The sequence below is a fragment of the Amphiprion ocellaris genome, chromosome 10 (assembly GCF_022539595.1).
Source record: "Amphiprion ocellaris isolate individual 3 ecotype Okinawa chromosome 10, ASM2253959v1, whole genome shotgun sequence".
NCBI classification, from domain to species: domain Eukaryota; kingdom Metazoa; phylum Chordata; class Actinopteri; family Pomacentridae; genus Amphiprion; species Amphiprion ocellaris.
Window position 1 is genome coordinate 32,599,497 of NC_072775.1, and position 26,943 is coordinate 32,626,439.

General features: G+C 40.2%; 1 protein-coding gene across 1 annotated transcript in view; it reads right to left on the reverse strand.

Moving 5' to 3' along the window:
• The window catches only part of LOC111563883 (receptor-type tyrosine-protein phosphatase N2-like), a 268,035-nt gene that overhangs the window by 160,288 nt on the left and 80,804 nt on the right, over positions 1-26,943 (reverse strand). The window contains exon 11 of the mRNA XM_055014499.1: positions 24,750-24,829. Coding sequence (XP_054870474.1) covers positions 24,750-24,829 — 80 coding nt within the window. The remainder of the gene's footprint in view (positions 1-24,749; positions 24,830-26,943) is intronic.

Here is a 26,943-nt window from a genome sequence, read left to right on the forward strand (position 1 = left end):
CGCGGCCGGCAAACGCTCCCGCCTCCCTTCCCCCCGGTGCCTCCTGATCCGTGACCCTTGGAGAAATTCACCGATATCGCATTCACATTCGGATGAACTCTGGAAAAAAAATCGTCTCCATCCGGGCTGGACTGCAAAGGAAACGCAAACGTGACCCGGCGGCTGACCTCATTTAGCAGGTTTGATCTCGGGGGCGTCGGAGGGAAGTTTGTGTAGCTTGTAGGAAGCTCTGGCCCCGAACTCGTCACCTCGAAAAACGTCTGCCGGGCAGAATATCGATACGGAGGTTCACGGTTGTATCAAGACGCCGAGGGATTGTCATCGCAGCATCACACTTATTAACTGCAACCAGAGTGGAAACTACAACTAGACGTTTATCTCTCACAATCTCAGCTCAACCCGATTCCAACTGAGGGGGTTGGAAGCAGAGTGGTCTAACCCACAAAACATCTGAGTTTTATATCGTTTCTGTAATATTTTATGGTCCAGATTTAAGTGGTAAAGTGGTCTAAACCCACAACCCAAATACAGCGTTACAGTGGGGCTTCCACTGTTAGACCATTCTTGAAAACACAAAACTTTGAAACCATTTTTCTCAAAAACTACAGAAAGTGGGTTAGACCACTCTGCTTTCAGACCCTTCAAATATAAGAACAGATGTTAAATCTCCGCTTCAAATTTCACCAGACTTTCTAGTTTTATTTCTGTCTGCATTCTGAAGGTTTTTAACAGAGAGATTTGTTGCATTACACAACATTTTATTCCTAAAATCACGCCGAAAAAAGGATGTTTTCTGGCTGTATTTTATGATTTATGAAGTGATGAAATAAAATATTCAAAATCTCCTTTGTAAAAGTCAAGAAACAAACATTGAATCTGATTTTATCCAATGTTCAGAGTTTGGCTCTGAAATTGATGCAAAATTTTTGCATTTTTAACAAGCTAATGGCTCTTTTGCATATTGAAATGTTCAATTTAAGAAAATTTGCGTGACATAAATTGTCTTAAATCTGAGCGGTCGTCCATCTCTGAGGAGGAAAATGCAAACTTTAAGGTACAGCACGTGTGTCAATCACTTTAAGGACTTAGACCAAAAACACAGCGATAAGCATCATGAAGTCAGCGTGGGATTACACAGAGACACACAATGCTCGGAAAAAAACCCCAAAAACGTTAAAATCTGAGTGTATTGGGGAGGATCGGTGCAAAAAAACTAATCCCCAAGTCAACCGATGAACGAAAAACATTCACGGCATCAGTCTGAAAAGCGTTTTCTGTTCATCTTTAGTGCTCCAGAACCCTGGAGTAGTATTGAAGTTCTGTGTTGAATACTGACCTCAGTTTGGAGTTTCATTTACAAAATAAAATGCAAAGTTTTAGAGAAAACCGCCAAACAAGTTCACAATTTCTGTGCAAAAAAACCAACAAACCCACACTGTTATGTTGCAATCCCCTCCTCTCTCTCTTTGTGTGTGTGTGTGTGTGTGTGTGTGTGTGTGTGTGTGTGTGTGTGTGTGTGCGTGTGTGTGTGTGATGGCAGCAGCCAGTTAACTGGTGAACATATCTGTCTTGGCAGAGCCATTATGCAGAGTTTGGTTCAATGCCAGGCGGCAGCAGCGCAACAGAGGAAGTGTGTGTGTGTGTGTGTGTGTGTGTGTGTGTGTGTGTGTGTGTGTGTGTGTGTAAAGAACCAGAGGCCACTGTGTCGAACTGGTGAAAAAGTGTGTGCAGTGTTGTGTGTGTGTCGGGCAGCTCTGTCTCTCAGCAGCTGGTAGTCAGGGATGTGACGCCACGTGTCCGGAGGAATGTAGCTCTGGTGGCGGATACAAGTGTCTGTCTCACAATAAACACACACACACACACACACACACACACACACACACACACACACACACACACACACACACACACACACACACACACTAAGGCCTAGGTGACAGTGTACACCTGAATTTTGTCGACATTACTGTAATATTTCATCATGTGTATTATAATATTTGGGCTAAAATGGATCATGGTCCCTATTTGTCTAAATATATATTTAAAAAAATCATTTTTTTCCTTTAATTAAATATCTACAATATTGTCTAATATTTCTGTTACGTTAGTCGGCAAAAATAAAAAACATTTCAGTACGATAAGAAAAACAGTAGGTGGTCCAATCAGTTTGGCTCATTTTATGATAGAGGAATAACATGGCCGATGCTGTTATAATGATTTATTTTAGTTTATTATAGGAGGAGGTTTTTCATCACTAACAATTAATAAACATTCTAGGAAATTATTCTAAGTTACAGTTTTGTCTTTAAATTATGGGGCTCTTTTGAACAACACTGGATATATTTCTGAATGGAAGTTTAACAGAAAGGTTTTAGGGAAAATTAAGATTTTGTCTGACTTTCTCTCTCAACACGAAGGCAAAACAGTGAATGAAGGACCTTCTAAGACACAAGGAGAAGCAGCAAGAAAAGGAATTGAGGATGTATGAAGTTAAAAAGTGAGAAGAATCTGCTGAATGACATCCGGCTGTACCTTCCCTCATCCTCCAGCTCTTTCCTTCTTACAATGACAGCATGTTTTCAATGAAAAAAAAACCTTCTATGCAGTCAGAAAGCCTTTACCGTCACACCCGACCTTTCAGCAAGGTCTAGAAAACATTTCCGAAACCGTTCAGTGTAAAAAATCAAGTTTCTTTGTATCAGCTTTACAATTTAATCAACTGTTCTTCCTCGGCGGAGGCCACGTGAAGGCCGGTACGGGGGCAGGTTGGATAACTCGTCGCACAGCACTGGAGAAAGGCCGAGTCCGTCATTAGCGTTTAAAATAAGCTGGAAAACAAGGTGAGCCGAGGCCAGAGCCGCCGTGACAGTTAAAGCTTTTAACAGGGAGCAATTTAACTGGCAGCCTGCCTCACCCACCTACATATCCGCCTATTTAATCCTTCAGATTGTTGCATTTTTTAATGGATTTTGATGAAAATCCTCATAATTGCTTGTCATCAAACACATAATACCACCTTATGTGGCGGAATGACTCGAATTAAACAAAAGTGAAAGAGACGTGGCCCTGCTTGTGGGCTGTGATGTTCTAATTATTATTACACCTCAGGAAAACATGGCAGGAGTACTATGAAATGATAAGTTTGTCAGAATCTGAGGCTTATATGTGCTGTGTATGCTAAAAAAGCTGCTACACCTGTGCTAATGTTCAAGCTAGCATAGTAGTTTGCTTACAGGTTAACTGTAAACATGCTAATGTTGCAAAAAATTTACAGAACAAGAGACCAAATCTGCAAACACAGCCTGTTTGTCATTCATTTATTTAATTTATATGCATCTTCATGTTAGCTGGTTCCTCTCTGACCTTTTCAAACCATTTTTTGTCTCATTTATTGCAAATTAGTGCCAGATTATGGGGATTTTGCAGCTTAGTTTTTGTTGTGTTTAATACTAGTTATCAGTGTTTGATTTGCAAAGGAAAAACAAGTTAATATATTAAATAATTAATCATTTGTCAACTATTAATTATTCTGCAGTATATGCTATATCCTAAAATGCTACTACTGTGATGCTAATGTTAAAGCTGGCATTGTAGTTTGCTTACAGGCTAACTGTAAATATGCTAATGTCGCTAAAAAAATTATGGAAGAAGTGGCAAAACCTACAAATACTGTCTGTTTCTGCCTCCACAAAACCTGTTAACCAATGAAAATATGTTGGAGAGAAACATCAACCCACACATGGTCAGATTGATCTAAACCAGAGGTGACAAACTCATCTTAGTTAAAGGCAAACGTTCGGTCCAATTTAAAAAACAACAAAAACAAAATATTACAAAAATAACACACAAAATGACAAAAACGAGACACAAAGCGACAAAAAGAGACAAATGACACAAAACAAAAGAAAAAAGAAAAAACTAGACATAAAGGTTACAAATTGACAAAAAAATGGACAAACGACAAAAATGACAAAAAATTATACAAATGACACAAAAAATGACAAAAGTGAGAAACAAAATGACAAAAAATAGACAACACAAGTGAGACAAAAAACACAAAACGACAAAAGCAATGCACAAAACAACGCATAAAATGAAACACAAAATGACAAATTGAAGACAAAAACACAAGTGAGACAAAAAGGAAACAAAATGACAAAAACAAGACAAAATTACAAAAACCAAATGCAAAACAAAAGAACAATGAGCAACCTAGTATTTCACTTTATGATCAAAACAACTTGTCATGGTCTAGAAGCGATTTGAATCTTATAGTTCTACTAATCTGCAGTCTGCAGTTAATGTCTTCTCTGTAATTTTACACTTTACAGTCATCCTGTGGGCTGAATTGGAGCCTCTGGAGGGCCACATGTTTGACACCACTGATCTAAACTGTAACTCTGTACTTTCAAAACTATCCATCCATTATCTATACACCACATAATCCTCATTAGGGTCACTATCGTAGCTGACTTAGGATGAAGGCAGGGGACACCTGTACAGGTAACAGTCTATCACAGTACTACACATAGAGACAAACAATCACACTCACATTCACACCTGCAGGGAATTTAGAGTTACACATCAACCTCAGCATGTTTTTGGACTGTGAGAGGAAATCGGAGTACCCAGAGAAAACCCACGGAAGCACAGGGAGAACATGGAAACTCCATGCAGAAAGATCCGAGGCTGGGACAAACCAGGAACTTCTAGCTGCAAGGTGACGGTGCTAAACACCGAGCCACTGTCAAATGAAACCTCTCTTGCAGGTTTCTGTACAATCAAATGTGCAGTCTAGGATCCCACCCTTATTCACTACAAGCCATTTAAATCTTGCCCTACGTCGCAGGTAAACACACAGCAAAGCGACGTGAACAGACCGGAGCAGCTCCACAAATCCAAACCGTGTGTTGCGTTGGCAGCAATCTGTACAAAATGAGCTGAATCTCAAGTCATGATTCTATTCAATATTCACGCCCAGAAACAAGGCAGCGGCCTATTAAAGCGCGCTTCAAACGAAGCCGCTTATCTTTTTAATTAGGCCGCAGGTTGAGAGCGAGCGATATTGCACTGTGGGCTGATGTATACGTAATGTGGAACAGTATTGATTGTGGGGAGAAGATGAGGAAAAAGGGGGGGGGGGTGGGCCCATTCAAGGTTCGAGCCTCGTGAACTGTTCAATACCGGCACTGATAAATAATATCAAAGGCAAAACCTGGCTAAAGGTGGATGAGATGAAATCTCTTTATAATGCAAAAACCCAGAAGGAGAGCCGGGGAGGGGCAGGGCGAGGAGGGACGGCACATATTTCTTTTTGCAGGCAGCCAGGGCGACAGGATATTGCACCGAGTGTGCAGCTGAAGAAACAAATAACCCGTCTTTCATCAATAGCAGATTAAAACACCGACAGAAAAAGAGATAGAAAAAAGCATTCCTAATTACATTCTCTGGAGTTGCTGCTTTTTTTTCTGACTGTTTTGACACAGCTAATATGCTTTTCTGTGAATTCACTCCCCCCTCCTCACCCTCCAACAACAGCAGCCTCCACCTCGCCAGGTTATCTGGGTCTAATAGGCAATATAAGAAGCTATTTACACTTCAAGGTGCTAATGCAACACTTTCCTCAATCTTATTACCGTCCAAGTGATTTTCTCACCTGTGTATTGACAAGCAGAATTACACAAAGTATTTGGACAGCAGCGTTACTGACATCAAACACACACTCGCTGCTTCACACTCCAGTTTCTCGACAAGTTAGCACGCTGACCTTTGCCGGTCTATTACGTTGTTGACTTTACTGCAGGAAGCCGCGTGTCAGAAATGTAATTTAAGAGATGCAAATCAGGCTGCCGTGTTCAGTGGAGCGCTAGTTTTCTTTTTTCTAACAAGTGCAGCTTTTTTAAAAGAAAGTAAGCAATTTTAACACGCAAGATGGAACAGCGCAGTCAAAGTTACTTCACGTATATGATAATAATGTCAAAATATAAGATGAAACTGGACAAACTAAATTACATAACACCATAATAAATCAAGACCAATAAAGTTTCCTGCAGAGCATCTGACGAAAACAGACACCAACCCTGAAAAACAAGACAGAAAATGACAAAAATGAGACATAACAACACAAATAAGACATAAAACGACAAAAACAACAGACTCAAAATGAAACAAAAGGAACAAAATGACAAAAACAAAACAGAACGGCACAAAGCGAGATGCAAAACAGGAGAAATAAGACAGAGGACAACACAAAACAGACACAAAACAAGTTACACAAGACACAAAGTCAGAAAAACAAGACATAACGACACCAATGAGAAACAAAGGTGACAAAAATGAGAAACAAAAGAACACAAATGAGACAGAACATGCCAAAAATGACACACAAAATGACGCAAATTAGACAAAAAAAATGACAAAAGTGAGACAACAATACAAAGAAGATATAAAACGACAAAAAAACACTCAAAATGAATCAAAAGGGAACAACAGAAACTAAATAACAGAAGCAAGACATAGGACGACAAAAAACAGACACAAAACAACTCAAATGGACACAAATTAGACAAAAACTGACAAAAATGAGACCAAACAACAAAAATAAGACATAGGACGATAAAACATGAAGACAAAACCAGAAAAACAAGACATGAAACGACACAAATAAGACAAAAGGTAACAAAGACGAGACGCAAAGCAAATAATAATCAATTTTAACTTGCAAGATGATGCAGTGCAGTCACAGTCGTGACAAATGACATATGAGAGTAATGCAATGGAAATAAACCTTCCTGTGCAGTAGCTGAGTAGAAAAATGTATCTCCAAAAACGGTTTTCATGTTAAAGAGTTTTAGTTGATTTTTACATTCTAGAAGTGTGCAAAGCTTTACATGATTTCATCCGTTTTCCAGTTTTCTTTGAAGTAATTTTGAAAGGAACAGATTTAAGTAAAACTGTGGAAAAAACAGGTAAAACTGTAAATTGACAGAGATGTGACTTTCTTAAGGTTACATGTAGCTGTTCTGTCAGCAGTATCAACAAGCAGCAAGAATCAAGCTCACATTGAAGAAAAGAGGCTAAATTTCAACCAAATTCTCTTTAAATGTGCAAGTCTGGACGTCTTCTGACAGTCAAGTAACCGTGTGACTGGATAGAAAATCTTTTTTTTGAGTTTGAAGCTCGGTCTTAGTCAAAGGAAACTCATGAATCAACTCTTTTACCACCTCTCTAGTTTGTTTTTGTGCAAAAACAACAAAGAGATTCAATGGAAACTTGATTATTCTGTGTGTTACCGCGACACAAACTCCACGTTTCCACAGTTTGACAACTCCACTGTTTCTAACACACAAAAACTGTTGTGGATTGTTTTTTTTTTCTGCCTTGACAGCTTGTCATAATCAGAGTTTGTTTAACCTGGCTGAATTCACACCTACTGTTCTCATCAATGAGGGAAAACATGTTTAACAAACACATCTGAAGCCTGCGGGAGGGGGAAGAGTGTTAAATATGAAAAAAAAAGACTTCTACAGGGTTTTCTGCTTATAAAAGTGTTAATAATTCACAAATCAAAACAGCCCGAGAGACAGAAGCTATTAAAGCAGCACTAGCATGTGGTTTAATTTGCTGTGAGTTGTTTCTTTCACACTGCAGAATGAATACAGGTTCAGATTGATGTGTTTTATCACATTTAGCTTGAAGAAAAAATAACTTGTTCTTCTCGTGTTCTTCTCCTTTTTCTTCACTCGATACATTATTCATTTCTTTCCCATCAGTCCGACGAGCAAACGCAACCTTCTCAATTTCCCTGATAGATCTGCAGGTGCCCTTTGCAGCGGGGAAACACTCGGCACATTAACATGAGACGAGCAAATGTTCATTCTTCAGCTCGGCGGCAAAACAGGTGCATCTCCGGCACGGTGGGAAAACAGCGAGAGAGCAGCACGGCGGGTTTTATGTTTGATTAATATTCACAGTTTATCACGAGGAGGACGGGAGGTCGCTTTACATTGCAGACAGTCGGTGTGTTTATCTGGAGTCTGTTCGCTGGTTATGAGTCAGCTGAAATGAAAGTGTTAGTTAAGCTCTCAGAACCCTCAACTGGAGCGATGCACATTCGTAGGACGTCCCTCATTTCAGGGCAAACACTGACATTTGGATTCTGTAAAGCCGCCGTGTGCTTTGGGTTTTATTGCATTTTTCACTCCTCGTCTGACAAACGTACACGAACAGAGCAGCAGAAACAAAATTGAGACAGCAAATGACACAAAACCACACAAAAAGGACAGAAAACAAAAGAAAACACGACACAAGACGACACAAACCAAACACAACACGACTAAACAGTTGCAGGTAATGCTGACTAGAAAGTCCAGTTACAGTATTAAACAGTGAGCCTCATATTGTTCTGTAATAAATTCTACAATAAAACCCTAAACTGTAGCGATGCACATTTGTGCAACGAAACGAGACTCAAAATTACACAAATGAGACACAAAATAAGATACAAAATCACAAAAATGAGTCAGAAGAGCACAAATCAGATGGAAAGCGAAAAAAAAATGACAGAAAACCAGAAAACCGAGACTCAAAATGACACAACTGAGACATAAAACAGCAAAAGGTTCCACAAAATGAAGCAAGTGAGGTATGAACGGACACAAACGAGACAGAAAACAACAAATAAACAGACACAAAATAACAGATAACACATAAAAAAACAAAGAGAAGACATAAAGGGACTCAAAATGCCACAAATAAGACAAAAACAGGACACAAGAAACAAAGCAACATACCTGAGATTATAAAAATGACACAAACAAGACTTGAAAGAGGCACAAAACAACACAAAATGACACAAATGAAAAACAAAGCAACAGAAATGAGACGGAAAACAGCAGAAACAAGACACTGGGTGACAAAAAACAGACCCAAAACAAGTCACACAAGACACAAAACCAGAAAAACGAGACACATAGCGACACAATGAGAGCGAAAGTGACAAAAAACGAGATACAGAACAACACAAATGAGACACATAATTAGACAAATGCGACAAAGTGACAAAAACGAGACACAAAACAATGCAAATGAGGCAGAAAACAAAACAAATGAGACGCAAATTAGACAAAAAAATTACAAAAATTAGACACAATAACACAAATATTAGAAAAAACAACAAAGGGAACAAAACAACAAAGCGAGATGTGAAACAACAGAAACGAGACGGAACATAAACAGATAAAATAAAAACCAGAAAAACAAGAAAATGGAAAACACAACACACAAAAACACAAACAAGACATAAAACAACAATACAAAGACACAAAACAACTCAAACAAGACATGAAATGAGACAAATGATACAGAAAATGACAAAAATGAGAAACAAAGCAACACAAATGAGACAAAAATAAACACAAATTAGATGTAAATTAGGCAAAAAATGCCAGAAATGACACAAACAAGACATAAAACAGACACAAAACAACTCAAATAGATACAAATCCAGAAAAACAAGACACAAAATGAGAGAAATGAGACATTATGGGACAAAAAAATGAGACACAAAAACACAAACAAGACATAAAACTACAAAAAATAGACGCAAAGTCACTCAAACCAGATACAAAGCTAGAAAAAAACAAGACAGAAAATGACACAAATGAGACACAATGACAAAATAAACACTGAAGTAGGAAAACGTCAATGATCAGTAGACGGTAAATCGATTACTGACTATTATTCTGTGTAAATAAGAAACATTCAGAATTTCCCAGAATTCAAGGGTTGTCTTGATCGTACAACACTGGACTGTCTCGTTTATTTCTTCTCTTTTCTACCACATGCCTGAAGTCACACTGGATGGAGGTTCTTCTTCTTGTTCCCCGTTACAAACCCGTCTTTGATCGTATGACTATCCGTCCCTCTCTAACCTCTCCACGACGACACCCTCAGCTGGAAAAATCTCATCAGCGGCTGCAGTTTGAAATCCCCAGAATGCAAATTGAAAATTAAGGTGCACTTCCTTAATCTGCTGTTCTAATCCAGCTCGGAAAAGGAGGTAGTAGGGAGAAGGAAAAAAACCAAAGAAAGAAAGAATCCGTAGGAAGGGCTACATTAATTATACACAAAAAGAAAAACTACAAAAGAGGGCCTGGTCTTTGAAGATACCGAGCACTAAATGTCACCCGCAGCCTTTGAAGCTCTCAGCAGCCTTTGTCTCTGTTTTCTCCTCCACATGAAACAGCAGACAGACACTGGCAGGCAACGGTGAGGAACATTTCAACTTAGAGGGTGCACGCACTTTAAATGCGGAGATAAGAAATAATAAAAAAAAAAACAAGGTGTACGCGGTTTGTGCAACGTACAAATCTCAGCTTTACGTTGAAAAGTATCCGTCAACCGCTGGCAAAATGAAACAACCTGCAGAATCCGACGTGCCGAAGCAACCTGGGGGAATTTCCACTGCTGCAGGAATGCAAAGATATAAACTAAATCCTGCTGTTATCTGAGGACATGCAGAGATTTGAATATTGACAGACGTCGCTGAGGATTTTAATCCTATTAAATCTTCTGTTTCTCTTATTGCTAAAGTAAATATTTTGTCCACCGACACGATTATCAAGCGCAAATCGATTTTTGTGTCATTTGTCATGAAAACAGATGCAGGAGAGGAGCTTGTTTTTATTCAATAGTGACAAACTGGCTCCTAAATTGACACATGACAGGTCCACAAATTGTACTTTACTAATGTTAATAACAATAACGCCGAGTCTGCTCAGCCAGAATTTACCATTTAGTGTGTAGTTTTGGAGATATTTTGTAGTGAAAACCTGCTGGTGTTGAGGAAAAACATCGTCAGCATCATTAGGGTTCATCTTCTGGAGATAATCCAGCCAATGGTGGCATTAATGCTGCATTTATTTGTTTATTTATTAATATTTGAAGTTATATTAAAGTTTAGCTTGGTTGCTATCATCACTGAATAGTTTTAAAAATAGCATAAGGACCCAACGACACTAAATATGTGTACACAGGCATAACATTATGACCACCTGCCTAATATTGTGTTGGTCCCCATTTCGCTGCCTTGACCCGTCAAGGCATGGACTCCACTAGACCCCTGAAGATGTGCTGTGGTACCTGGCAAGATGTTCACAGAAGATCCTTTAAGTCCTGGAAGTTGTGAGGTGGGGCCTCCGTGGATCGAACTTTTTGTCAGATGCTGGATTGGATTGAGATCTGAGGAGTTTGGAGGCCAAGTCAACATGACAGACTCGTTGTTGTGCTCCTCAAACCAGCTTGTCTTCTTCCCATAGTGCATTCTGGTGACATGTGTTCCCCAGGTAAGTGACGCACACGCATCGGCCAAGAAAATGTCATTCATCAGACCAGGCCACCTTCTTCCGTTGCTCCGTGGTCCAGTTCTGATGCCCATTGTTGGTGCTTTCGGCGGTGCACAGGGGTCATCATGTGCACCTTGACTGGTCTGCAGCTATACAGCCCCATACACAACAAACTGATACACTGTGTATTGTGACACCTTTCTATCGGAACCAGCACTAACTTATTCAGCAATCTGAGCAACAGTAGCTCGTCTGTTGGATCGGACCACATGGGTCAGCCTTCCTCCCCAAGTGCATCAATGAGCCTTGGCCATCCATGACCCTGTCACCGGTTCACAACTGTTCCTTCCTTGGACCACCTTTGATAGATATAGACCACTGCAGACCTCCAACACCCCACAATCTGGCCCTTATCAAACTGCCCCAAATCCTTATGTTTGCCCATTTTTCTTGCTTCTAACACATCAACTCTGAGGATGTTCACTTGCTGCCTAATATATCCAGCCTACCAACAGGTGCCATGATGAAGAGATAATCAGTGTTATTCTCTTCACCTGTCGGTGGTCAGAATGTTATGCCCGATCAGTGTATGGTTTAAGGTGAGGTGGCCGAAAAACACAAGATATAAAATAGATTATTGATTTAGCACTTTGTTCAGAAATAAACACATTTACTGCACTAGTTCTGCACTCATGAAGGAACCTCTGTTGTTTCTAATGTGGATAACATGATTTTTTGACATTTAAAGCATTAGGGTTGGAATATTTTACACATTAGTTAATGTTACATACCTAATAACAACATGCTAGTCAATCAGCAGTGGTAATTATTGGATTTGTGGTGGACTATTTTCAGTGGAGGAGGAATACAGATGGTGCATGTAGTAGAAGACACCACAATGTGTTGCTCAGTGAGGATCACTGAGGTGTTTTTATTAGTTTTTGGATGCAATTGGATGGATAAGGTACACCAGGCTTCGGATAACTGTCTAGTTAGAAGGATAAATTTACTGCTAGTTTTGGTCTTTCCATAGGATCCGTCGATCCACAACATTGACAGCATCATCTCGCCACATCTGCCCTTTTCTCCAGCTAAAGACGCCCCATGAGACAAGTTTCCCTCTACAGGATAAATAGGCCGCTGAGCATTACTGAGCGTGAGTTTGGTCCCTGAGGGCTAAAGAAGAATAAATAGAAGTGTGCAGGCAGCAACAGTCAATCTGGAAAACAGGACAACACAGTGCTGGTTTAGGTGGATATCGCTCTATACACCCCCCAGGGTTTGTTATTGGTGCAGATTCTTCTTCTTCCTCTGCAAATTTAAACCTGAAAGTGTCCAGTTTATATGGAAAATACCTCCAGACCAAACAATCTCCTGCATCTGTTTAAAGAAAGTGACCCTTTAAAGATTTTTAATACACTTCAGTGATTCACAGGGAAACATGTAGAGCCTGAATAGTGTCTTTTTGTAATGATAATACAGCATCGGGAAGGTGACAGTGGTAAAATATTTCTGGCTTACAGCACACACAGATTGTGTATGTCCTTGTCTGCTCTCCCCTGGCTCGGCTTTTAAAATATTGATTTAATTTTCATCACATCAAAGCACCGATTGTGATTCCAAATTCATCTCTAACTGATACTTGATAGGCAGCTCCATCCGCACGCCGTTCTACTTTTGCAGATCTTCGTTAGCGATTCTGCTCTTTTCTATTCACTGCTCGGCAGTTTCTCCTCATCCACCCTCTCTCTCCCTCTCTCTTTGTAGGTGAAAGAAATCATGGGAAAAAGGAGGCAGAGAGACGAGAGGCCAACTAAAGAGAACAAGACTGAGAGAGAAATTGAGGGGAGGGGGGGCGGCACTCGAGTGCAGTTGTAATCAGTGCCTGTGCGCTCAAGAGGGGCCAATCAATCCAGCTGTCTGCCTCTACATCTCATCAGGCATCTTGAAGACGGCTAAAAATGAGTTGCAGGGTCCAGGCGGCCTCCCCGGGCCGCCGATAGAGCGAGCGAGCAACAGGCGGCTCCAGCCAGGAGTCTGTAATAACTGCTGCAAAGGACACAGAGGTCCTGAAAGTAGGAGCTGCAGTCGGAGTGCAACGAAAAATGACTCGTCTCCTGCCGGTAGACGAGTGTTTACCGCCACAGAACGGTGGAATGCATTGTTTAGTATTACTGACGTCATGGTGTGTCAGTAGACTACAGCCTCAGAAGAGAAAAAAACGAGACAAATCAACTCCCTGATCTGCCCTGAAGACGTAACTTTGTGTCGCTGACTACCATTTGAGCGTCACAGTCCAAATCATTGACTGTGAATAAAGATAGATGAACCCAACATGACATTACCCAGAAGTTTCCTGAGGAGCAGTTCTCAGACTCCTACTAACTACCAGCTAATCCAAAAAAAAGAAGAGATAGAACATGACATGGTCCTGAACTGTCCTGTGATGGCACCTACCTGTCACTTGAACTTGCGACTTTAAGCCTTAATATTATTTAAGCTGGTGAATAAAAATTAACCTCCTCTGCAGCTGTCATGACTGGAGAAACTAGCTGTAGAGAAAACTGATTTCTGCAAGAGGCTCTAATCATGTTTATCTCCGATGTAAAGCTGAGCATTTTAACTTGGGGGTCAGTGGGGGCTTTTAGAGACAGCCTCCAGTGGCCATTTGAGGAACTGCAGTTCTTGGCACTTCCGCTGTGACGAAAATTGCCGATTGGTTCCAAACAAAGAAAGTTAGCAAATTAGCGCAAGTCTGCCAAATCTAAAGCTCTACAAGCAGAGATTTCCTCTGAGTTCATTTTGCACTAGACATTAACCAAGATGGACACCAGAAAGAGTAGCTGTGGCTAAAGGGAATCATACAGCACTGTCTAATTAGCGAAGATTTCTTTTTTATTATTATTCTTTTGCTTGCTCAGAGGCAATTGGGGGGGCAGTAAAACTTAGTTAAGGTGCATTTATCTTCCCACACATTCTTGTTTTCAGCACTATTTTTATACAGAACATTGGCATTGATATTTGCTGTTGAACCAAGGCAATACTAATCTATGGTTTATGTGGCAGAAATTTATTGTAGAATTGTTTTTTTTTTTAATTAATGTGAACCCAAAAAAAGGGAATTGTTTTTATGTAAGCCCTTAAATTAACAGTGTGTCACATACTATGACAAGATGGTAAATGTCCATTTTCTGGTCACATTTTCCTCCATGCAGGTCCTCAGAAAAGCAGTAGTTTGATTAGCTTTAGCCCATAGCTGGTACATCCAAACTACTGCACTTTGACAACTTCTTAACGCATTCAGTGTGTGCAATGGTTGAATGACTCAAGACTCAACTTGACAGATCTTGTTTTATTTGCATAAAGAAGGTTTTAGCAGTAATTATGCAGATCAGAAACATTTTAACAGTACAATGAGAGAAAAAGAATATTCTGCATATCCATATCTTGCACTCAAGAAGTCTGATGCATATTTGAATATGAAGCTACAACCTGAATTCATACCTGTGTTTTCACATGATTTGCATCACTATATAGTTATTGATATATATATATATATATATATATATATATATATATATATATATATATATATATATATATATATATATATATAAATAAATAAATAAAAATTTCAAATGTAATTTAAATGACTTTTGAAGCACGGTTTAAATAGTTGAACTTCTCTTTCTATCAGTAAAGTGGTTTAAAAAGATAAGGGTGGAAGTAGATGAGAACAAAGTGACCTGCAGTCAACACCAAGAGTCATCCTCCACACTGATTCCATGTCCTCTGATGCCAGGAAAATGTCTTTTAATATTTCAATGACTGTAATTTCGTGATATTACAGGTACCATATGTCATAGTCCGTGGCAGTGAGGAAGCTTAAAACTGAAAAAAAAAAAAACAGCGGGATGAAAAAGTGCTAATTAGGAGCCGTCATCAGACAGACATGGTCATTAAATCTGAGGATATTAAGAAAATTCTATGAGATGATTTTACTCACATCCATTGCAGTTTAAAAAATGTATATTAAATTATTCAACCTTAGTGCTAACAGGTTTTGGGGAGGTCCAGGCTTGTTCTTCCGTTCAGCTGGGATTACAAAGTTAGTAGGATATAAATTATAGGAAATGCAGTCGGATTTAAATTAGATGATAAATAAAATATGAAGCCAAGAGGCACCTTGACACTGCCCCGTCATTTTGAATGTAAAAGATAGGGCTATTATAGGTCTGTTCACGTTTAAATTAAAAACCAGCGTTACTTCTATGTGTGTGTGTGCAGGTGTGTATACGTGGACTCACTCTTTCCCTATCTGTTTCTGGCCTCAGAGCAGTCGCTGGTTTCCTGAAAAGCAGCTACACAAACAGCATGGATGACAAATCATTGTTAGAAAGTGCGAGAGCTGCAGCAGATTTTTAGCACTCCCACATGTTAAAAAATGCCTCAGCACAGCCAGCAGAAGCCCTCTCCGTCCACCACAGCTCTGTGGCTGAGGGAATGATGTAAAAGTGATGCAAGCGCAAAGCCAGCTTCGCTACAAGGTGGCCATCTGGGAGAGGTCTGCCAACCCTGCAGTGAGCGTCAGGAGCCGAGGCCAAGTCGCAGAGATCCTGCCAGCTGTGGGAGTGGGAGAGAGGGGCCGGCGGTGCCAGCAGCCCGGTGCCAGCAGCCCGGTGCCAACAGCCCGGTGCCAGCGCTGGGGAAATCAGGCCGGCTGGTTGGCTGAGTGGCTGGCAAGGTGGCTGCACGGCTGGATCGGGGATCACGTTGCACCGCTGTGCAAACTTGAGCTCGGCACAACACCTGTGTCCTCCCTCCCTCCCTCCCTCCCCAACACCAACCCTCCTGTTTGCTCGACGGCAGGACTCACAGATGCTTGCAAAGCTCCAGAGGACAGTGCACAGCTTTCTGCTCTCTCTGAAGTCAGACCAAAATAACCACAGGTGACTCTGGATTGGCAGTGTTGGGGGGGCAGGGCAGGCTTTTTAAAGCTCCGATGAGGCATCTTGCGATTCACAAAATGCCTCCAGCTCTGCTATGACGACAGGCAAAGAGATAAAAAGCGCAGCGCAGTGTCACAGAGAATTGCATCACTAAACACCAGCACACCCCTCACCTCCCTCTCTCACTTTCTCACTGTCGCTGTTTTGATTCTTTACTCCGGCAACAGGTGAGAGAAACTTCTAGAATCGATTAGCCCTCGGCGTGCGATGAAAACTGATTAGCGGGTGAACTGAAATGAAGTTAACTGTAATAGATTTGCCGGCTCCTGTAGGGCACAGAGAGAACGCTGGATGGAACCCAGTGCCAGAGCTGTTTCCAATGCAATCACTTTGCCAATCAATGGGAACAATTAAAGGAGTTCCACAAAGTGATGGCGACGACACAAAATCAGTCAGCAGTGTTAATAATGACAGCAACTGTGGATAGGCCCGCCGAATATGAACACCAAACAATCCTCTCTGAAACTTGCACACATCAGAGGAAGAAACCTCTAATATCGGAAATAGTAATCTGGGGAACTACAATTCAGAGGTTTGAGAGTCACTTCTTTGACTCAACATCTAATTTGGAAGTTAAGATTCCAAAAAGATTGCAGTCGTGCGTTTTCGTCGTCTGCAGCCAATGTAAATACAAGACAAGCAGAAAAGCTCCCTTCAGAGACAGCTGATGTCAAGACAGCATAACAGAGTTGACAATTTCCAGGCATGCAATTTGCAGAGGAACGGTAATGGTGATGATGATGATGACTACCTTTGAAAGGCAGTGTTAGGGAAGCACTCTGCAGCTCCGAGAGATAACTTGAAATTGTCCATAATCACAGGATCCAGGAGCGTATAGGCTGACAAAGTCACACAAAGACTTCTAACTGTAGCAACACACACACTTGTCCACACAGATAACAATTTGGCCACATTACTTAGGGATAATTACAGATACATTTCCTCACTTTGTTATGACACAAACACATGCAGGGAGCTGGTGCCGCCAGAGGGAAGAAGGGCGACTCGACTGCAGTCTGAGGTCCGAGGGCCGCCACATCAATAACAGGGCGAAGGGAGGTAGATGAAACACATTACTTTGACCTAAAGAGCTCAGTAATTACATTTGGCATTTTGACAAGTGTTTAGCTGCAGTGAAGGTCAGTCCTGTCAGCATACGAGATCTATGCTAATCCACTCAGACGGAAAAGGGAAAAAGAAAAAAAAACAGCAATGAGGAGACAAAAAGTCGAGAGAAGGGAAGAAAAGGCATCAACGCAACTGACACCTTCAACCTAAATCCTTCAGTCATCGGGATCTGGTTTGAAGCTATGCGACAGAACGATATCAGCTCTCACAAAGTCTGCAAAAATGACGCCACAGAACAACTTTCTCTTGTTACTGAATTATCATAAAGAAAGACAATGGAAGATTCTAATTCTGTAGATTGTATTTGCAGCACAGGGCACGAATGCATGCAAATTGGTTGTATTCTTACCACTAAAACTATTCAAGTGTATTTTGAAAACTGCAGGTGAATTAAGGCTTGAATGACTTAATAGACAAAACGTTTAAAAAAAAAACTTGCTGCACCCTAAAAAAATGCATCAGATTGCATTAATGTTTTTGAGTTATAACTACAAACAAAATTATGTTAAACCAACTGAACATATTAAATTAGGGGAATTAGATTTCCCTTAACAATTGATGATTGGTAGTATAAACACATTTTTCAAGTTGGCTAGTCGCAAAAATCTAATATTTTTAAGTGTTTTGTACTTAATTATCATAACTCTGTTGTTAACATATTTTTAGGATGGCCAGTTTAAAAAAATTAACCTCAATTGTTAAGTAGGTCTGGGAGAGGGTTAGAAAAAAGTGAAGTTATCAAGCCAATTTCATTAAGTTGTTTCAACTTGAATCAATTAACGCAGAAAGTTGACTGTAGGTTCCACATAACATTAAGATGATACAATTACCAACACTGTTATGTCACCTCAACCCATCAAAAAATAATTGTATTTACAGCCATACCTTTAATTGGGAAGAGGTGTAGTCCAATACCTGTGACTTATCCCACATGATCATTATAGAGCCACTGGAATAAATCTCACATTTGCAGCTATGTGAACCAGTTTATACTGACAGCAAAGAATCAGCAAATCAGGCATTAGTACCATATCTTGGTGTTCTCTCTTGTGCTTAAGCTATCTGTCAGTTTGAATATCTCCCTAGCTTTGGGTTGACATTGTGGTGGAGATATATATATATATATATATATATATATATATATATATATATATATATATATATATATATATATATATATATATATATATATATATATATATACACACTGGACTAAATTTCTGCTTGTTTCCCTTGAATGAGTTCAAGTGAAGAAGTCACACAACTTTCTAAAGGACCTGCAGTGCAGATTTTGACATAATTATGAAAGCATTAAGCACAATATAATCCAGAAGAGTTGTCAGACTTCAGAAGAATGTCCTGTCAGAAGGACGAGATGACTTTGGATGGTAAATGTAGAATATAATGGCAAATCTAGAAAGCAGACCAAAGATACAGAAAGATCCTGTAGAAACCTTGAGTAAGCAGATTCCATTAAGTTTTCCAGATGCTTTGACATGCAAATGGAATAGATTTCACTTATATTCTGAGGAAAAACGCACACAAGATTTATAAGAATTCAAAAGGCTTATATGTTATTAAAGTGAGGTATAGCTAAGAATGATCAGTTCTTCCAGACACTTTTTAAAAACTAAATATTCCACCAATTAGCATGTAAATTCAGCATTCACTGGTGTCACCTTTCCAAGAGGACAATGTCTTTTTAACTTATTAAACTGATAGTGACCTTCGTGTCAAGAAATTATTTACATGTCAGCACACAAAGTTTCGAAGTAAAACGGACTCGCTGAGCAACCAGTCTTTGTCTGCTGGTAACAAAGCCATGCTGTTTTAAAAACACTGTGAGGGAAGAGCAGAAGAGTCAAAAACTGACCACGAACGCTGTCCTGGCGGCCCCCAGAGTGGGCAGCTTTTGGTTCATGTGCGAGCCGCTATCTTCGCACCGAGAGGCATGATTAGCATGTATGCAAAAACAACTGCTGGTGGGATGAAAACGTAGAAGTGAAGCGAACAGACGGTGCAGGGATGAGGCTATCTCAGCTGCTCTCCTTCTGCTTTAAGTGCTAATTGAGCTGCCTGCTGTCCTGACCCTGACCCCCGGCCTATTCACGGGGTCCCGTTCTCACGGCCGTGACGCACCGCTGGAAGTAGCCTCTGGGTCCCCCGCCCACCCTCGGCCAGACAATGAGGGTCACCACCTCGCTGCCCACCATCTTGACATCCACCCCCACATTTGACAATGGCCCCCGGTGGCCCTGGAGTCCCTCACAATGGGCAGACGCGCGTGACAGAAGTGGTAACGTGGCTTCTTAAAATGCAACACCGGGTCTGGCCGGCCCGGCCGCATTAACAGGACCTTTTGGCACCCGCAGGCCGGGGTCAGAATCAATCCGGTGTAAGGAGGAGAGAAATGATTGGGTTTGAACTGGACTCCTGAGGGGCTGCAGAAAGACCTGCATGTTGTGCATTAAATAAGAACCTTGGATCCGAGAGATTTCACAGAATACAAGTGCATTTATATACCTACGTTTACTCGAATACTGGACTGATAGTTTCAATTTCATACTGTACTTTGCAATTATAGGGGAATTATCTCTTGTTTTTGCACTGCTATCCATTTATTTGACAAAAATACATGTTACATGCAAAATACTATCTAATTTATTAGTTTGAAAAAATCTGTTTAATTTGTATAAATCAGTATATTGCAATAGTAGTTAAACTTACCTCCAATTTTACCAACTACAATATTCTAAAAATATTTTTACTTGTATTTCACACATTTTATATAACACATAATTGAATACTGAAAATATGGAAATACAGATGAAAATGTCTAAAAAAAAGTCAGAGAATATTCGAACAAAATTAAAAATGGGACCTGACAGGCTTCGTGTGTTTATGTTAATGAGGATAGGAACTGCAATTTGAAAAGGAATGACAACTATGTGTTTCTTGCAATATAATGGTGAAAATTTGAGAAAGATTTTTAAGTGCTGTTGACTGGTTTATAAATTGGCATTTATTTATTTATTAATTCTAAAAAATGCAGCATTTATAAAATGAATTTATCATATCTGAGTTGTAAGTCAAAGTCAAGTCAAAGTCAGCTTTATTGTCAATTCTTCTATATGTACATGACATACCAAGAATCGAAATTTCGTTACTCTCTCTTCATGCAACAGTAGACATTAAATAAAGACTTAGAAAATAAGATATTAAACGGAAAAAAGAACAAAGGAAGCAAAATTAGAGCCGAGCAACAACTAAGAACTAAGAAAAGAGTTGTAAGATAATAAGGTATGAGTAAATGAGTTTCATTTCCATTGAATATTCTCAGATTTTAATGTCAGATTCTCATGTTTTTTTTGCACATCTCATTGGTACAGTTCAGTTTTCTACTGATTAATTTCCTATGTATTTTTAGCAGCACAAACAGAAAGCAAAACAATCCCCAACTCCATCGTGCTTCCTTGTTTAAGCATTTCACTGGCGCAGCAGCGATGTCTTATTGATGCATTAGCAGACATGAAATCAAATAAACCTGAATTACTTTTTAACACAGCTGCCAAAACCGCTCAACCCAAACACACTAGTTTGTGACAGAAGAGATGGACGTCCAGTCTGCTCCCTTGGCTGCCGAGCGGCTATAAACGATGATAAAATGACGTCGTTACAATGGCCGTGTAAAGCTTAATGTTTCAGAAAAGCACCATAAACCCCAGCTAGTGGAGGGGGATAATGTACACGCTTCGGGATGGATTGATATTCTAGTTGAATATGACAAACGACACTTTAAAGATGGCCCGCCCACACTATTGCACTTTAGCTGAGAGGACGCCACATTTCATTTCGAGCACGTTCTGTCAGATGTTTGCATTAATAACAACCGAGGCTCATCCGTGACCCCGCGGAGCCGGCGGGCGGGAAATGAGAACGGCAACAATAGCACTTAAAAACAGGAGAGAAGCCGTTGCATAATCAGCACAAAGTGTGTGTCTATGTGTGTGAGGAGGTGGGGTTGCAATTATAAAGCAGGGATAAGGAAAAATAGACAGTGAGCTACTCATGTAAGTTATTTTTGACAGGCCCAATTTCCCAGGGCAGGTGATTTGTATATCTCTCTGTGTGTGTGTGTGTGTGTGTGTGTGTGTGTGTGTAGGTGTGTATGTGTGTGTGTGTGTGTGCCAGTTATACCAAAACGGGCCCTAGGTGTTATTTCACACTTACCATCAGTGGCCCCGCTGCATGACCTGGGGTAATTTTTGGATTTTTATTTCCTTTAAAATAACTAGAAACACTGGACAGCTGTTGGTTCATTCAACCTTACGGGTCACTCTTAGTGAAGTAAATGTGTATGAGTGTGTGATTTGGACACAGGGAATATCAGGAAAGTCCTCTCTCTCTCTTTAGACTGACAGCTTAGCTAATGGCAAACATTCCTCATTCCTTTATTCCCCACTTCATCAACACCCTCGCCTCATTACTGTGAGTCACACTGTACACCGGTGCGCACACACACACACACACACACACACACACACACACACACACACACACACACACACACACACACACACACACACACACACACACACACACACACACACCTCCACAGTGTGTTTCCTGCAGGATTGCACTGTGAAACATTATTACCGAGTCCCTCCCCGATGTGACAGAACAGCCTGAGACGACTGATTCGGGGATCTTGAAACAGAATCGCTGAGGAACTCGTCTTTGCCTCTATCTTTCAGAGATGAAAAGGTGGCCGACAAAAATCACATCAGACAACGAGCAGGTTTACATGCACATCACCGATCGGGGTCTTTATATCAATCTGGAGTCCTCGTTTTGATCACATTTTTCCAGTGTGGCTTTTACGTGGAACATAAATTTACATTTTCGGCTCTTTTTGAACTTCTTCATGATCGCCGAGAATGTGAGCAACAAGCTGGATTGACTTTGCATTTAACGCCATATGTTTTTCTGATACCATGTTGGGGAATCACCTGCACAGATATGCTAAATAAATACACTGATAACTTGTTTACACGCCACTGCATGCCAGACTTTTGTCCAGCTTGAAAGCCTCTCAAAACTAGGTGCAGTTCGTGATGCTCACATGCACAGCTCAAATGCAACAACACACGTAAGCAGCTCAATATAATGTAACAAACTCCTAAAAAGAAAAATCTCCTCAAGCATTAATTCTTCACAAATGCAACGTTTGCTACAGCTCAACTGGGTGCTACTGTGAGATGTTCCTGCTATTCAGCTCTTCGGATATGGAGATTTATCCTTTGTCGCCTCTCCTTCCATTTTAATGCTTGAGAATCTCTTTTATATGGTGAAATTTAGTTTTTGCTTTGTGACTATTGCAGCGTTTTTATTGGACATGTTTCTCTTCTATGAAATCTTAACTCCAATGACTTCAGATGGCTAAATGAAAGCTAAATAAAGCTCACAAAACAACCTTTTCCAATATGGGTTAACCACTTACAAATACCAACTGTGATTTATGCTTGCAACTGCATCATTTTTAAATTTTTAGAGGTGACGGTTCACATATTATTCCTCCATGTTACTTACAATCAGTGTGAGGAATGTAGAAGCAGCGTTCAGGTGAAGCTGAACAAGAGCTAGGGAGGTATTTAGGTTGCAGAAGATAACGTTAGGAGAGCCGGAATTCAAGACCTCGTGGTGTTTTTGCTTCATTAAAGATATGTAAGATAAGTGATGAAAAGTTTGGGGTGGAACATAACTCTGAGGAATAGGTCTGAAGTGTCAAAACCAGCCAGGAAGTCAAAGACACTTGGGTGCTAAACAGGTAGAGTACAGTTGGTATTTGGAGCTTTTAGTCTGAAAACAGCTGCCTACAGTATGAACGCAGTGAGAGTGAACCAGAACAGTGAAGATTTGAGCAGATGAGTCAACCCCAAGTGTCATTTACATTAAAAAAAATCCAATATAATTGAGTTTTCTGAACAAAACGATTAGGACATAACAAGGAAAAGCTTTTAATTTGAGACCCATGAGACCACTATGAGACTATTAATCTCATCCCTAAGTTTAATTTTCATTTATTTACTTTCAGTTTTCATTCACCGTTTGGTTAGAATTAGGAAAATATCACACTTCTGGTTAAAATACTACATTCTGACAACATGTTTGAAGCCTCCATTTTTTGGATTGTGATCAGTCGCGGCTGTTTTATTATATATAATTGGTTAGCTGAGAAGGAGCAGTAACAGAAAGATTTGTTGATAAATGACAATCAGAAAATATAAAATGGAGTTTAGTGGTAAAATCACACAATGTTTGGAAAACAGAGCTGGTTAGCAATTAGCTCAAAACGAAGCTCCATAAAGCCGAGGATGCTGCAGATTCCAAAGATAGTTGTTTTTAAATTCGCTAACTTTAGCCTTGTTAACTCTGTTGAGGAAGTTAGGCGAGGTCGAGAGAGGATGAGGAGGCAGACACAGAGAGACGTACCAGAGACACAGATGACTTAGGTTGTGAGTAAAGGTTAACTGATATCAGGAGAAGTGACACCGACAGAGCAGCAGTGCAGGCAAGCAATGCCAGCATCAGTTGTGAGGATTCTCCCTGACCTTCGTGTATATATTGTAGTAGGGAGAGGGGTCAATTTAGACTACGGACCAGTATGGACACAACTCATCTGCTTAGTCAAGTCACAATAGACAATATCTAATCTTGACCACAGCAGAAAATCCAGAGAGAATAGTGGTTGTATTCTCAAATCAGTCTGCTACCTAGTTTCCATAAAAATTCTTCTTAGCTAAGTGAACATGCAAACTCTCACCAAATCAGAATTGTCATATCTCCATGTGGCATTAACAAACTGGCTCAGATATCTGGTGTCTCTCTTTTTTTCTAGCCTTATTTATTAATTAATTTTTTTTTAGGCAAACATCCAAATCTCCAATGAATTTCCACGACAGAGGCAAACATGGCTGCTTGGAGATTTGTGACAAAACAGAAAACCCAGCTGGCTTCCTTTCAAAATGCGCCAATGTGCGCGCCAAACAGTTAGCCAAACTAAGCCAACAAAGGAGCAGATTAACTCGCAGCAAAGTGCCTGAGCGCGGAGGCAGGAAAAAATAAAAGCACAAACATTTGACTGAGGAGTCATAAGTTTTGAAAAATGCTCATCTGGGGACTCAGGTGCAGCAGCAGGCCAACGATAATGGACTCCCTTTTTCTCTGTCAGTATAAAGACAACATTACTCAGCCAAGGAGAACCTACCAGCAACGTTGGCCACATCTGCGGTGCTGACGTTCTGAGTGTTGGGGCTCACTTTGAAGGTCACAGCCGGACCCACCACCCTGTAAAACACAAAACACACACACACATTTAGAGGCTTCACAAAAGGCACCCTCAGAATCTATTCTCCTCGGTGGCTAGGTGTTGTTTTTCAGGCGGCGGGAGGAAAGAAGTTGTGCTCATTAAAGCTCAGCCATATGTGGTGCTTGAGAAAAAGAAAAAAAAAAAAGCTTTAACCTGTGGCGATCCTTTAGGCTGCTGCAATCCCCATCACCACTGCAAGATAACCTCTTGAATCTCAATGTAATGCGCCCAGCGGCATTTAAACGTGCTGGGATGTGAAGGAAAAAAACGGGGGTCGGGATGATGAGATCTATTTTGGTCATCGACAAGAGGTCGAGGAGTTTATAAATCATTTTCAGCATATGGATTGTTGCGCTAAATGTAAATTAAGGGCGACAGAAACAGAAAAAGGCAAGAAGACGGACAACACAGCAGAAAATGGATGGAAACACATACGTATTATTCTTTCTAAAGGTGCTTTCCACCCCTGTTCATGCAACATTTATGCCAATAAAGCAGCTTGAATTGAAACACTGAGGGAGAGAATCTGGGTGGTCAGAGGCAAAGCGGAGTCTCCCAATGTAATTAACCTTTTGTTTTTCCTGCTGTAATTCAGACCAAAGCCCCAGCAGGAAGATATATTACCGGCTTCCCCTCCAGGAAGCTTTGTGCGCCGCTATAGGAGTCGACTGCTGCTGTAACAACACCGTTATAAAATATGGCGACATCATTAATGGAGCAGGTTCTGTCCTAATGCTGTAGGCAGGGAGGGAAAAAATGCTCAAAATGTATTCAAAGTGGTTTCACGTTGATGGATTTAAATTGTTTTCAGCACTGGGACTGAGTGCATTTTGCAGGCTGTGGGGTCGGCCTCTTCTGTTTTAACAATTAAAGTAAAAGGATCAACAAAATAATTAGGAGAAATGCACAAAATAAAAGCAAACTCGCTTTTTGTTCCGAGTCAGGAACGTGACTCCTCTCCGTACAGTTTAGTACTTCTGCAAAAAATTAGTTAGCTGCAGTTACACGGTCTCCTGAATATTCTATGCCTACAAAATCTGTACTGTTTTTCAAACCACCAGGTAAAAGATACCAACATTTTTGCTTTTGGAACCTTTGGAAAGTTTGGATGACCACTCTCCATTTGACATTCCCACCCATGCAGTTTCTGCAGCCATTATTGTGGAGTTTTAATTGGGTTTCTTGAGCCCTGAGGCCAGTAAATCAGAGAAAAACAAGAACACTACTGAGTCATATTTGCCAGGTTTTTTCATGCAGCAGTAATGTTATACTATTCTAACATTTAAGGTGCAATAACAAACTAATTAGACTGAGTCAAATTAATGATCCACAGGGGAAAACCTGGTGAAGCTAAGTGATCGAATTAAAGAAGAAAGGAAAATACTTTTCTGGACCTGTTGTAATGAATTCCACTATTTCCTGCCCTGTTCAGACTTGTACCTGCATGATATCCCTTTTGCAGCTTAAACATAAACTGAGCAGCAGAAGAGACAAAATCAGAGCCAAAAAGAGGCCAGACTCGACCGTTCCATCTGAGGAACAGCACACAACACAGCAGCTCATTTTTCTGACCATTATTTCTCCTCCGAGGTATGAGGCTGATATATTTGTCACATCTATGAAGTGATTCATCAACCGGCACAGGCAAAGTCTCCATGTGTGATGAAGAGGGAAAATCACTCACGTTGAGTTGATCACATATCCATCTGTCGGCCGCTGCCTCTCAGGGCAGCTCCAGCACAAAGACACCACATCGACTTTGAACCTTGTAAATAACCTTGTCACTCACCGAGCAAAAGGAGCTCACAGGAGGTGATTTCTAAATTTTATACTGGTAAAAAAAATGTAGAAATCACCTCAGAGACATTAACAAATCAGTCAGAACAGCAGGCAGGTGGGCCCAGTTAGAGATTTGGCATTTTTTTCATTCATGACAGCAGTAAATAACATTAGCATATATATATATATATATGTATATATATATATATATATATATATATATATATATATATATATATATATATATATATATATATATATATATATACTGTTCAAATGCATTACAAAAACACTTAATAATTGACTACATTAT